General features: G+C 33.3%; 1 protein-coding gene across 1 annotated transcript in view; it reads left to right on the forward strand.

Annotated features, from left to right (window-relative positions):
- Positions 1 to 15,548, forward strand: part of LOC142974117 (cholecystokinin receptor-like) — a 154,609-nt gene that overhangs the window by 7,675 nt on the left and 131,386 nt on the right. Inside the window, exon 2 of the mRNA XM_076116271.1 lies at positions 8,447 to 8,710. Coding sequence (XP_075972386.1) covers positions 8,456 to 8,710 — 255 coding nt within the window. The 5' untranslated portion in view covers positions 8,447 to 8,455. The remainder of the gene's footprint in view (positions 1 to 8,446; positions 8,711 to 15,548) is intronic.

Here is a 15,548-nt window from a genome sequence, read left to right on the forward strand (position 1 = left end):
GTCAAAATTCAGTGCGGTAGTTGACGCGTCTACAATGTTTGGGTAATACTGTGAAGGTGAAGTTCAATGGCGCGAAAAATAAACGGGCCATTCCATGAAATATTTATAGTGTCATAGCATAATGAGGTTATAAGCAGTATGGAAACTTTACATTTAAGCCACGTCAAAGGCCTTCGGGGGGCTTGAACTACTTTGACACTAGGTCGACCACTTACCACACGATAAAGAAGAACAAGAAAGAAAGAAGACGAATGTCAAAGTCGCAGTTTGTCAATTTTATCGTCAGCTTAGAGGAAAGAGCCAATGAGAAAAGCTGACTAGAATTTCTTGGCCACACATACTTGAAAGAAAAACATTTATCAAGTAAGGAGCTGCAGCCAATTGCAGTCATTTACGATCTGGCACACTAAGGATCATAAAATATAATTTATTGTTGCAAAAACCCTTTAACAGTATGTTAAAGTATTGGACTACTATAGCATATGTATAGACTATGTAGGCATCGTAGCAGGTGGCGTTTATGAGTCTAACATTATGGGAGGAGAGCGTAATTTTATTGATATATGTATGTACCTACTTAGTGATTAGGTTTTACCTTAGCTTTGGTAGCAAAAAGTGACTTCAAGTCAGACACAATTATCTTCTTGTTAAACTCGGAACAAACGCTCGAAAAGCACAAATAATCACGCACAAACAAGAATTCAAAGTGAACGACGCAGTTGCAAGTCCACTTCGAGCAATTAGGGACATCTGTGCGCCTGTCACGATGTGAGTGTGTGACATTTCAAACGTTTAATTGCAGTTTCCATACTGCGTCTGAACTTATTACACTGTGTCAGTGGCTTGTGACTGGTGTAGTGGAAATCTGTCCACAATGTTAAATGTTTGGCCACAAAGAGGCTGTTGACTGATTGTGAACTATTGGTCAGGATATTGACCTTTGGCGGCGGGTCAAAGAGAATCGAAATGCGGGTTTGAGAAACGTTTATGTGATCGTTTAGCGTTAATGTTTACTATTGGTGTGATTGTGTTCAGTAACTGGCTGGATGTAATTTGGGTCGGTGATTATGGCATACCGATTGTATTGGTTTTGTTTGAGGCTTACTAAACGTCAAAAGTCTTCTGCCAACTCATGTATTTACTTTTTATTTCAGAAAACTGTTGACAACGCTTTGGACATACGTCAATATAATTTTTTTTTTATTGTGACACCAATATAATATTTATAACAAATGCTAATGACGACACATATGAAAGTATGACATAGTTACTTGGTTGTCTGTTTATCTCTACCAGTCTCCTCAAAAACAGCTAGACCACATTTGACGGGACTAACACAAACTAATTGTACACAACAAGCTTGCGAAAGTCAAATTTACAAATTGGCGTAACCAAACACAACAAGCAGTTAAGTTTACGTAACAGGAATGACTGTCGTAAATCTAAAGCTTATAAGGTACAGCAATAAAAGCCTGCGAATGTTAATGATGATTGTGGTAAACATTACTCACAGTTTCCACTGTCGGTTTGATGACGTCACTGTGCGATAGAAATTAGTTAGATGATGTCATGGGTGACGTAAGGCTCTTTAGTAATTGGTTCGGAGACGGATTCGGCTACTGATTCTGATAACGATGCCGTAAAGGTCAGGTGGTCAGAATATTAGACTGTTTCAGTATATACAGTTCTAGCTTAGAGTAATAGGAAGCAAGTCTACTGCTAATTGTCTACAAATAGCAGTAGACTTTCTGCTAATACGAACAGGCGAAGGCTGGGCGATGTCGTATGATATTAGTAGGTAGTAATATCACCCGAAAACATACAAAATATTAATCCCTATGTTAGCTCTTCAAGAGGCGATACTTTAATAAAGAAACCTACAGCATGAACTTTTAATAAAGAAAGAAAATCATTACGTAAGCTGTTTAACTGGAAAAGCTTATCAGAAATACATATTTTTGTTATTTAAAAAAAAAGTATGGAATTAGGTAAAAATAATACTAGTATAGCATCGATAATGTACTTCTTATTACGTCGTTCAAAGGACCTATGATATCTAGAAAGCTTTCACAGATAGCAATATCACCGGACCGGAAAAATTACCCCTATAAACGGTCTCGTATTCAACAGAGCGTAGATACGGCTAACTAGATGAAGATAAGGGAACGTAGTACACGTAAGCCATTAAAACTACAAATGTATTTGCAGTACAGTAAGGCCCAGTTTCATAGCCTTTGGTTAAGTGTAAGATAGCATATTAGGTGCATATGTGACAGGTGTTTTTATCCATTGACTGCCGTTTTATCTGGTAAATAAATTAAAAAGCTGTGTGGTTCTAAAACTCCCATAGTAAGTTAAGCACTACGTTGTTTTCACTTCTTGATAAAAGATGGCGTTACATGCATTTAAAACTGGTTGTTTCAACCTGAACGAAAGCTAAAATACTGATATTCTTTAACAGTTTTATATGAAAGATATCTTCATTTCCTTACTTTCTAAATGGTTTACGTTTGTACTAAGTTATCACAGTTGTTGAGTAATATCTCACGAGCAGCTAGATGATTTTGAAGCCTTGTATTGTTAGTGCTTCCCTACGTTGTCTACATTTTCTTTGAGCTACTTCTGATTAGAATTGTACTTTATTTAGTTAATCGTCAATACCTCTCTTCAAAATTATGAGTACTGTATTTCAAATTTACATTCAATGTTTCATTTTGAAAGTTATTGACGTTGGAATGTTTACTGAACGGAAACACTTTAGCGGCGGCTACGAATCGCTAACAATTTTTATGAAAAATTGAAAATCGCTGAAGCGGAGGTAAATAAGTAATTTATTGTAAACGAGCTCGATAAAAAAATTGTTATTTAAACGTAAAAAAATATTTCTTAGCGTAATGAAAACCTTTACGCGCCTTAGTAAACTTTCAATGAGTTCATGGGAAAAAAATGCCATTGACACCGCCCAAAAACCTAGTCTATTGTGTGTCTGGTTTGATCTTGTTTCTAAGCTATCTTTATGCAAAATTACTCTGGACCAATTCAGCAGTAAAAGCATTTTCAATATAATACTGTCTGGGTTTGTTTTCTACCTGTCTTTAAGTCACCTGCGTGAATGATTGCAAATATATTAGCAGACGATGACATCAATATTTTCAAATAGTAATTAATCATTATTTATACCCTTTAAAGGTTTTATTGTTGGCTAATAAAACCTGTCAATAGAGGAGAGGGTTGACATGTTTTGAAGTTGCATTATTGATGATACGAGTTGCATCCATTAGCGTAATACGATGGAATTAATAATTGACATGCACTTATGGATTAAGTGAAGTAAATAGAGGTGGGTGGAAGACGCAGTTGCGAAATTAGTTTTTACAAGGAAATTATGTTTGTATTGTTTGTGTTTGAAATTAAAAGTGTAATTTATTTTTGTTTTGTTACCGTATACAATTAATGATAATTTGCTCAAGTGACAGTTCAAGTAAGTGAGAGAAAGTGAAATTTCAAAAACGTCTTCTCTCGAAAAAAATAGGATGAAAAGATATGAAAATTAAATCAAATGGACGTTTAGCGCCACTGCGCTAAACGTCCATTTGATTTAATTTTCATTTGATTTACGTTAACCACTGTTAACGTAGTCACGTCAATAACTGAAACACCGTTTGTGGTGGGTTCGAAACAAATTTTGCAAAAAATTGATGAAACCCCACCATAACCCACATTATATCATTACCCACATTAATTGGTAAATAGTTTTTGCTACGGGACTCTTGAACAACAAAAGGACTAGATACATTATTAAATATAAAGGGGTATCACTAAGGGTAGATTATGTAAGGGGTATTACAAAGCCACAAATTATACACACATTGCTACAACGTGCTTTTAAATGACATAGTAAAGTAAGTGTCAATAATTATTTCCTAGCTTCTAATTAAAATAGAGCTCGTAATTTTCTATTTCTATCTTTGTGATTATGCTTTTAAACTACAGATAATAGAAGAAGGCTTTCTAATTTATAGTGTGGTTGGTAGTGTCTGCTGTTTATTAGGGGTTCAATTCCCGAGTCTGGCAAAGTGTGTTTTTTTATTTCTATTTCATATTAGAATATTTCTCATTAGTAGCCCGGTAGCGTGCCCCGAATATAGTAAGAGACCCGCCCTTTAAAACATGAGACTGAATGACTGAATAGCGTGGTGATATTTGTATATTCCGCAATTAGCCGTTTCACATGTGGCTCTGTTTTATATCAACAGATGAGCGCAACATTAATCATAATTTATTACAGTTTTTATCAATGTTAGATCTTCAGGTTTTGGTCCTTAATAATTATTAATAACTTTTAGAAAGCACCCTGGTTAAACTGATGTTATATAGAAAGTATAATAAACTAAGTATTTTTATTATACCTTCTATTTAGTTTTGTACCTCATCAAACTTTCGTATCGAAAGTTTTTAATTGTTGACGTGTAAAAACTTGATCCCTCCCCTAGGGAGTAGGGATATCCTCGCCCAATCCTGAGACAGTAACGTAATTTCATTAATTAAGTAATTTGGTTACTTATAAACTATACAACGGCAAATGCATAAAACATTTCATATAGATACAGTGTAAACCTTAGACTTTACATAACTGTGTAAGCCGCTCACAGACCCTTGTAAGTCATGTGGGCTGTATCAGACAAGATCAGCATTATACACAACATAGACCTAGGCACAGGTAGACTGTATTGCTGACCACTTGACAACTAGAGTAATCTTATCTTAAGACTACAGACATTGTATAATTAGAGTGAGGTGGTTTACTGTTACTTCATAGCGACACTTTCTTAGGATATTTCTGTTAATACTAGCATCCTTATAGTTCATACAGTTGTTTAATGACCAGCCTAGTAATTGCCGATGCTTGATGCAAATACTCAAATGATTATGGTTTTTCGTGATAAAATATTGAAACACGCAGATTATTCCTTTATTTTGATAAAACTGTGCATAACAAAGTTCAAAAGTATTGTCTAATCATACATTTAAAACTACAAAAGAGACAATAAATCATGTTTAACAAACTTAGAGAAAAAAACATAACAATATATCCACATAGTTTAGTATAAAAACTACGTAGAATCTGTTACGTTAATCACTGTGCGAAACGAAAGCATGAATCACATTGCATGAAACTATGCGTCTCAAAACTTTTATCAAAGTTCACGAGAGTTCAAACATTCGTTGTTGTTAATCATCAGAGTGTTGAACCGAAGATGTAATTTGAGGATAAAATGAGATTTCCCGACGCACTTGTAAGATTTCGAGTTCGAAAATACTTCCACTACCGGGTTCATAGAGGTCAATGTGAAACTGCAAACGACCTTTGAACCTCCTTCACAGGTTAACAGGTTCACGCTTCAAACGAACGGGACTTTACTGATCTTACTTGTATTGAAATTAATACTATAAATTGATAGAATAAAAGCGATACAAATTAAGGTAAACTCGTACTATTGCGGATTTTCAGGGTTCTTGAAGAAAAAATGAATATAAGAATTTTCTAGATCAGCAAGACTCGTAAATTCAGGTCTTAACTTTTTTCCCATTGAATAACCCACGCACAGCAGTTTTGCTGAACTTGAGCTTAGCTTACTATGTTGGTTTGGATACAAAAATAAGACTACGTTTGTCTATCTTTGACCGATCATTACCTAAACTCTTGAAAACATTTTACCGTTACTTTTATTACACAATCTCACTCGACCAACAATATCTTACGACCTATATTTTAACACTCTAAGCTATAAGGCCGAAAATGGTTTTACTGTTTCCGTAACAGCAGTGATTGATGGTTGCGTGACATCGGGAACAAACAGCTTCCCAGCTTAATAGCCACGCGAAAATATCAATTCGTTTTCAAACAGAGTGCTTTTGTGATGGAAATCTCGTACATTCACACACAAAATGACACGTTGTTGCAGGATTGACAAAAATCAAAATCGTTGGGCTTCTAGGTCAATAATTTTTATTTGAAAGTTACGTTCGTTAAATTTACATCATTTTGAAGTTTTATCCCTATTGACTAACATTGATCGATAAATGTGATCAGCGCCCCTAGTGTATTTCAATGGAACTACTTTTTCAATTGATGTCAAATGACTTCACATTTTATGGTCTCGATAGTCGATGAGCAGAGAAAATTAGTACGTTTGCAGTCAGTTTGAAAAGTAAGTCCAAGTAGAGAAATATGAAGGCTTGTGTAATACACTACTTGCATCAATCCCTGTACGCTTTTTTTACTTCACTACATTTTAATTGTTAATTAAAAACGTTAGCACACCTCTGAAATACTTTGTTGAAACCAAAATTAATTAGTAAGGTTATAAATTGTAATTAATACCCCGATGAAATATAGCAATAAATTAATTTTCTGGTATGACGCCAAGTCTACACGAAAGTTCTAATTAAGAACCATATTGGAACTTAATTTTAGTATCAGTGTTGTCGTAAATAAGTGACTGTGGCCTTGAACTACCAACTACGTCATAAATAAACGAAATACATGTCTGAAACGCATTTGCTTAAAATGTTTGTATGTAAGAATTTTTAACTAACAATCGAGTGGTTCAATTTAAATTAAAGTTGTCCTAGTTTAAATTATATTCATTCCACTATTTGCGTTCCTAAAGTAAACTCTTACATAAACTTCATAAGCAAAGGTTGTGTATCTATGCTAATTTTAGTGCTTTATCTGAGTTTTAAAATGTTTATGAATAATAGTTCTAGGTATTCGTTGATACAATTTTAGATTCCGTCCAATCAAAAACTTAAACCTAACTTAACAAATTCACCGCAATCAAATCCGCGAAACTAGCAATTGCAAAATGCATTATGTTCCATTCCAAAGTTAATTCTCACTCTAAAGCAAGACTAGGTATTTACTGCAAAACTTTGAGCCATAAGTACCAATAAAACCGCGAATGGTTTCAGGCGATGTTAAATAACCAAGAACTTAATTTTATAGAATAAGCTTAGTGTTCAAGTTAAACTAGGTTTTAGTTTAAGTTCTTCGACTAACGTTGAGGACGTGAGATAATACTTTAATCTTTAATGAGTTGTGATTTGATTATATTACTAGCGACCGCCCGCGACTTAGGACTTAGACTTTCGTATTCCCGTTTTCGCAACATTTCTTATTGCTTCTCCACTCTTATTAGTCATGGCATGATGTAATAACGCCTTTTGGCTTCCTAAATAAATGGACTATTCAACACAAAAAAATGCAGTTCAAGCAAAAGTCCCTAAGATAAGCGCTTTTTGGTAAATTAACTTCTAAAAACGACTCTTCAGACATATATTATTATTAATAGTAGATATAGATTTGTATACTAAAGTAACTGAAGGTAAATTCAACTGTGCTGCACCGGGGGCATAGCGCTCGAGGCACACAAGGAATTGAACGAATTTTCGTCAAAACATTTCGGTATTGTAAATTCCAGCATTGCGGGCGGTGTGAATAGTGCACGCAGTAAAATCCTACAAAGCAAGCTAACTCAAATCCGTCTAGCACAAGCCAATGGACGCGTACCATAATACTTCCGAGATAGGGCTTACATAAAATTTTTCACCACTTAGTTAGGAGTGCTTTCAGCTAATTAGCACTCGAGTGAATATTGCACAAAATGTAGGTCAAAGTTAAATATTTTTCTGAATATTCATTAATTATGATTTAAGAATTATGGTCGTGCAGAAAAGCTTTACCTTGATTAAAAAACAACATCAAACACATCTAGACAACGTTAAATAAAGGTATAAATAATTCAATGCGTTATTTTGCGAAGTATTGGCACGCATATTGTAAGGAAGTATCTAACTACATACATAATGTACGTAAATGGTCGCGTTTTCGGCAGCTATAATAACAAGGAAAGTGTTTCCATCCTATTATTACGCGACTCGATTTAATCCGAGATTAGATGAGAACAAGCGATATTAAAATATCTCATAAATGTTATAAACTTTGTCATAAGATTTACGAGATAACTTCAGATACTCGTTAACTGTACAAAGTACTTGTAAAACGAAAACAACTTGTTGACTAACTTTTTAAATGCAAAGAAATGGAAAAGTTTATTTTAAGCTACTTATAGACTCTCGTGTTAGTTGCTTTTTCATTTCAGAGCGGACAGTTTTTGAAGTCTGTTGATAGATGGCGTTAGTAGTACTTTTAGGTTGTGATAATTTCAAACTAGATGTTAGGCTTTTCTGTACTTTTTTTTAGTTGTCTCTTGCAATAATCCTAAAATACACGGGTAAAAAAAATCGGCATCTTCTGTTATCTTAATGACAAAATGGAACGATTAAATGGGAAAAGCTTTCGAAAAAATAACACCTGAATTTATTTTAAATAATTTCCATCTCTCATGTATTACCAAAAATTTAGATCTAATTTTCTTTTCAGGTACTCAAAATGGAGGAAATAAGTACAATCTTGAACTCCTCATTACTTAGAATGAGGGAGACGTCCACCATTGCTACGTTCGTCGCTGTTCGGAACACCAGCGTCGCTGGCCGAGCCTCGAGCAATGCTTACGAGTGGCGATTCATTCTACCACCATACTTCTTGATCTTCATGCTGTCTATAACTGGCAACTGTCTGGTTATCGCGACCCTGGCCAGTAATAGACGGATGAGGACGATCACTAATGTTTATTTGTTAAATTTGGTAAGTAATTTTGGTGTACCCTATTTTTTTATTCGCGGAATGTCACTTGAGATATTGTGACTATCATTTCATTCCCCGGCAGAACAATTAATTTTTTATGATGTAAATATTGTTCAATTCATTCGAGGTTTCATAATAGGGTTGCACATTCATAATCGCATTACTGGTTTTACCTCGACCTTGTTTATGTTCTTTAGCGATTATTCAATTAATTTTATGCCTCTGTAAAAAGCCAGTACACATTTTTATTCTCTTTACCGCAATAGCATTTTTTATAGTTGATATCATAGTAATCACACATAGAGAGTAGAATTGATTTTCTATACTACGGGTGTGTGTTGACAAAATGCTTTACACAAAAGTTTCCAACGGGATTTGTGTACTTTGACTATTTGGACAAAAACTTTGTTTGAATGAAATGGACAGAAAAGTTGGCTCCAATTTTCGTGTACATTTTCGTTAGCAATGTGTAGTTTTTAAACAAACTTGATGACATCAGGAATGTTTTGTTCGCGCTTTATACCTTTACAAATAAATAGAGCTGCAAAACAGCCTTGCTCTCAACGACTGCAACCCATTGGCTAGTTCCCAAATGTTTTGAGCCAATTTCGTTTATTACCTCATGAATACAGGTCAAGTTATGAAAGAGTACATTTTATTTTCAACCTTGGATTTAATGAGGCTTAAGTCAGAATAAAATGCCTACCTGAGTTTTGGTGCCCCGAAAATTTGAAGTAAATAATAGTTTGCCTAGTGACAAGAATTAGGCACGTCGACCTCTCTTTTTAAATAACAAATTTAAGTCCCGCACTTGGCCTATTTCTGACATTTAGCTGCTATAAAAAGTAATGCTTTATTATTTTTACTCCATTTTGTTCCGCTGCTGGTCAGTGGCCTCTGAAAGAGGTATCCTATTATTTCTGTATCCACACCTGGTTAAGCCAATTCAGCACGTCTTCCCATCTTTCATATAGTCCATCTTGCTATGAAATCCCTTAAGGGATTCAATTTGCTACTACCCTAGCCCATGAGTCATCTAGCATTCGACATATTACTGTTGTTGTTTCTCGCCCACTACCACTTTCACCCAGTTCCGCCTCAATACTTTCCAAGCGTATTATTTTTAGAAACAATTACTTAAGTGGCAGTTGATTAATTACTAGAGTGGTACCACAAACACCGGTGCGTGCCTTATTCTCGAAGTATCATTTAAGTGATCATTAATTTTAACGCTGATTAACATTTTTGTCAAGAACCCAAGCAGCTTTTAAAGCACAATTTATTACAGGATTTTGTCGTAAGCCCCTTTTGTGTAATGCTTTTGTTATATTTTTGTAATATTACCCCGCTTTTCTGAAAATAAGCTGAGCGGTCCTGAAATAAATTAATCTGACAATGGAATGTTTAGTGGGGCAATTTTATCGGTATTTGATAATTTGGAGCAAATGAGTCCCGAAGCGTATTTTTTTTTTGCTTACCTTTTTTACATTTTTTTTAATTGACAGTCGTTTATTTTGGCTATAAGCTATGATTTCGAAAAGTGCAATTGTGTACATACTATTCTCAAATGATACCTAATGTATATTCTAGAAAAGTTTGGCAAAATATAATTTTATTCGGGTTCAACTTTCATAAAGACACAACACTTCATATAAAGTACAAAAAATACGTTCTCCTTAATATCTTTTCAATATTCAATAACATTACAAAAGTACTTGCAAACGATGTCTGAGAAAAATGCGGCGCAGGTGCGCTTCGTACAACGAAGTTGCAATTTGCAGATAATGGTTTATGCAAGCGATCAATATGATTGGACTATAACTGAAGTCGACCTTGGGGATAACGACTTGACATTTTTGAATAAATTGAACTGTAGCTCGATTCTCTACCACTATGGACTAACGACAATCGGCTAGTTTTCGATATTTTCTTTTAACTTTCGATACTCGGCAGTACCGACTGTTCAGAATTGATCTACTATACATACAGTTGATACTGTAGAGTATCGAAAGTTGGACGTTTAAAATGTGCTGCCAAAATAGTTCTTATGACGCCCGTCAGAGGCGCTGATCAGATTTTCATACAAAATTTCTCGGTGACAACCTGGTTGTCGGTAGTTGATGTAAAGAATCGAGCTGCAGAATCGCGCTACGTCATTGCATGACGTCTGTGTTACGAAATAGGAGCGTTTGAATGCATTGTGAATGGCAACGTCAAAGTTAACGATGATTTAGTCGTTTCGTTTGTTCCGTTTGTGAATGTAACAGAATAGTTCTAGCTATTTTTGTACAAAAGACTTTTCGTAGTTTTTGGGATAGGAATTTGTTGTAAAATTATTAACAACATTGCAACGCGTTGTATATTCAAATAACAAATACATTTCAAATAACTGATGAACGCTGATGTATGTCATAAACAATTTTTAGTTTAAACTGGATTCGGAATTCCATCCATCAAAGGTTATAGGAACCCGGTAGAGACAGTCTTAAGCACCGCTTCATGGTCGAAATTTTACTTACAACACCATAATAAATTTTATTACTTTCCAACCCAATTCTATATTTACCAATTCTATACAAACTACCTAAAGGATGGTAATAAAAGTCTCAGGAAGAAAAAAAACTCTCTCGTTCAAGTGTTTGGCGATTTCATTATTTGGTCCGAATAAGTGCTGTTATTTACAGTTACTGATGTAATGGCTTTAAATGGCTCGGTAAGACGTATGAGGTAGTTTGTATTTGGTTTGGTTTAGAGCCAAACTGTGGTCGTGTTTCTTTGCCGTTTAGAGTTAAGTACGGCTATTTAAAAGATATCTTGCGTTCGGAAAACAGTTTTAGAACATTTCAAGTTAGGTGACTTAAATTATCCTTTGACATTTACAGGATTAAGTTATGACTGAAAATGACAACTGCTGCACCGTACTTCTACCGCAAAACCGACAGGTTTTAGTCAAGGCAGAGTTTAAAGAAAGAATCAATTGACAGACAGTAAACGACTTGTGAAGTAAATAGTAAATTGGAGCACAAATACTTAAAAATTAACTATTTAAGTAAATAAATCCACCTAGGTTTCAGTCGTCAAGACTTTGAAAAAACGCGAGTTAGCAACAGAACCAAATTAAAACCCCGGTTTTACACAAAATTCTTACTAAAATTAAACTTTCTACCGCTACCTTGAAATATTTATTGTTCCCTCGACAATAACGAAATAACTTGTTCTTTAGTGTTAAAACATTTTTATGCGAATAATTCGAATAATTTGTTATTAAAACCTCTTTTTAGGCTACCTCGAAGATGAAGCATTTTCTTTGTTGGGAAATGGGTAAAATATTTATGTAGGTATTTGTGACTTTGCCTGTCTTTAAAGGCTTTTAAAGGATGAAATACGATCTTTCTTACAAAAGAGTTTATAATTTTTCTTAAAATAATTAGCTTAGTTATATTAATAGCATATTTCAGTCATCAGTGCTGCTTTAATTTATTTATGTCGCAGTGTGGAAAAAAGTTAAGATTCCCTGTAATTATGAATTACAGTGTCACTTTTTATAAATAAACATATATGTACATAGAAGACAATTAGCTACGAGTTTAACCATAATTAAATATTTTTATAATCTATGACTTATTATATATACAAAGAAAGGAGAAAAAAGGAAAAAGAAGTAGCTAAATATTGCATTAAATATTTCACAAACTGACACGATAAAAGAAGACTAGTTTCAATTCGTTCATCTGTGTTCACACATGCACGGAACACGATTATCCGTATAAAGTTGATCTTGTTTTGAAGGGAATCGAATTGCGAATGTTCGAAACATTTTTTCTAGTGCAACTCAAGTGCGGATGTAGTTTTTTTTTTAGTTTTTCATACAACAATTATTGTATTTGTCTTTGCTAGTGGTTTCGTGCTTGGTTATAATTTAGTTAACGTTGTTTGTATGTTTGTAACATATGTTTTTGTTCCTGTGACTAAACACAAAGGATAATTGTACCGTTTTTCAAAAGTATTTCGGGACAGATTGATAAAACATCTGTTGGAATCAAGGTACAAATAAAAATAAAGAAATAATAATAAAGAAACAAATATCAAATCTTCAAAACCATTTTTCAGAGAAGCTTTCATATTTTTTACTAAAATAATAAACAACACGCGAGCACTTTGCATGAAACCACATCATTTTCACATATTTATTAATAAGATATATTAGACATTCTTTAGACGCGTCTTTTAAAATCGCAAATATTTATAAAAGCAAGATCTCCTAAAAATAATGCGCTCAAACAAACAAACAATATAACTCTCATGTCTTATTATCTACTAATTTATATTGTAAATGCATAATAATTTAAAAGCAATAAGCACCTTTTATGGACGAAAATTACTTTTAATAATCGTCGTGTTTAGGGAAGGAAAGATAGGATGCATTGTGTGACCTCTTAAATACTGATTCGAAAGCCAACCGTAGCGTATACCTCTTTGTGTCTTAATTTATGCCATAAATCTAATACAATAGGGTAAAAACAATTCTAGCACATTTCGGAAAAACAAGAGCGAATAAGAGAAAGTGCCATATTTTAAACAATATCGAATCTAAGTGTTTGTTCTAAAAATACTTTGGCATTTATATCTTCGCTGAGAGATTACTGAACAAAAATGCTATACGACGATATAGAAAATATCACCTATAGAATACATTAGCATAGTAAAACGTATATATTTTTACCGTTATTCTTTTACTCTCAACGTAGGTGTAGATTGATTGATATATTATAACGTCGTTGTATATAAAAATACGTTTTTACTAGCATATGACATGGGATTTTTATTTTTGATACAAAAATGAAGGCACATAGACAGACAATCCATTTGGGTGCTTTCTTTAAAACTACGTATTCGAAAAAAATAATTATTTATCATAATCGAACAGCACCCATTTCCTCATCTCCCACCTTATTACTTTAGCAGTTAAAATATTTTGGTAAAGATGGAATGATAAGGTTCGCACCGCGACTGAATGAAACACGCGACTGAAAAACCACTACTCACTGGTCTTCAATTTAAGTTTACAAAAAAAAACTTACTACTTAAAAAACTTACTTGTTTAAAAAAATTAAAATAAAAAACAGAAATGACGTCGTAGAAGCACTAGCCACTCACGATCAAGCAAGATACATTAAACAAATTATATTCATGAAAAGTATGGAAGAGCTACTACAATAAAATGATCGAATATCTCTAACTAACATTCATTCTTGTGTACACGCACCTTTACATAGAATTGACACAAAAGATCTCAGGATAAGACGATATTTTTACGAGCTCTAACCTTTTCAAAAACTCTTTTATATCAAATACCTGTCTTGTCTAGGTCTAAAAAATATATATCATCCTCAAAACATAATAAATTTTTATGAAAAATTATATATGCCTCGTTTTGCAAACAAATTTCGTTTTTATTCTATTGTGTACGTATTTTTTTCTTAAAAGATAATATTACTATGTTTCTTCATTGAAAGAAAATAGTTTCGAAACTTAAAAAATATGCGATATATTATATAGTATAAGAAAAAAAAACTCGTGTGCCTACCTACAGTATTTATGACAGATTCTTTACGATGAACTTAAAAATACGGCCTGAACATCACAATAACGATTTTATAAACCCATCTTTGTTATTGAATAAATAAATATTGCGCAAAATATAAAGTCACTATTTTAAATAAAAAGGCTGTAAGTCAACTTAAATAAGAATAATTAATATATTAGAATAACATTATAAATAATTATTTCATTATATTATATAAGAAAAGGTAAGTAAGTTGAACGTAGAGAAACTAGAATACAGCAGAAATTATTTAACAAGTATTCCCCAATGTTCGTAGCACCCAAACAAAACATGTTTATGAAACTGTTGATAATAATTAATTAATAATTAATTATCAAACTGATATTATGAAGCGTCTTTGTTTGTTGTTGCTCCATTGAAGCCAGCTTGTTTAATAACAAAACTTAAACTAAGTAAATGTTTTGGATCTAATCGTAGGCGTATTTTGACGTAGCGTGGTCTATCAGGAATTTTGTTTGTGTATTTACTGTCTTGTATACTTTGAATCTATTGTACCTAACTATTAACTATATTTACTTCGTGATAAACAAAGGAAAAATAAATTTTACCGGTGGCAAGATTATCTACTTTAATATTGTATTTCTTTCAAGTTTAGTTTCCCTTTAGAGATTTAATTTATTGTTACAAAACCGAAAAGCTAGCCGGCTCATTTCTTGAATTAAGTCACCCTTTTGTATGTACTTGTAATTATAGCTACGGAAATAGTAAGCTTGCAATCATACCCAAGGTATTTAAACTGTGACGTAATATGGAAATCTTCTTTCTCTAGAGAATACTTCAAGAAGTAGATTAAATGGATGTCTCTTAATTTTGAACACGGTATATATAATCTAAGTGATATAACCACATTTGAATATACCCATATTAGTTATTATGTATTTAAATGCTAGCCATATATCAATCAGATTGCTCAGTCGTCAAACAAATATCACAAATGCAAGCTACATTCACATCAATTAACAGATTGTATTATCAAAGACATACCACAGATATAGACAATTGCAATACGTGAATAGCAGAATGAGAATGGCAGATACGTTGCTCAATAGGCGGAATTACTATCTAGCATTCTCGTTTGACTGGAGCTTAGTAGCTTTAGAATAGGCTTGATTTAGATATCATACAAGCTTAGAATAGGTATTTGCAACGTTGAACAATAGGAGAATGGTACAATGCATAAATTCGCATCGGTGAAAAACAGAAAAACTGTAA

This window comes from Anticarsia gemmatalis, chromosome 7 (genome assembly GCF_050436995.1).
Source record: "Anticarsia gemmatalis isolate Benzon Research Colony breed Stoneville strain chromosome 7, ilAntGemm2 primary, whole genome shotgun sequence".
Taxonomy (NCBI): Eukaryota; Metazoa; Arthropoda; class Insecta; order Lepidoptera; family Erebidae; genus Anticarsia; species Anticarsia gemmatalis.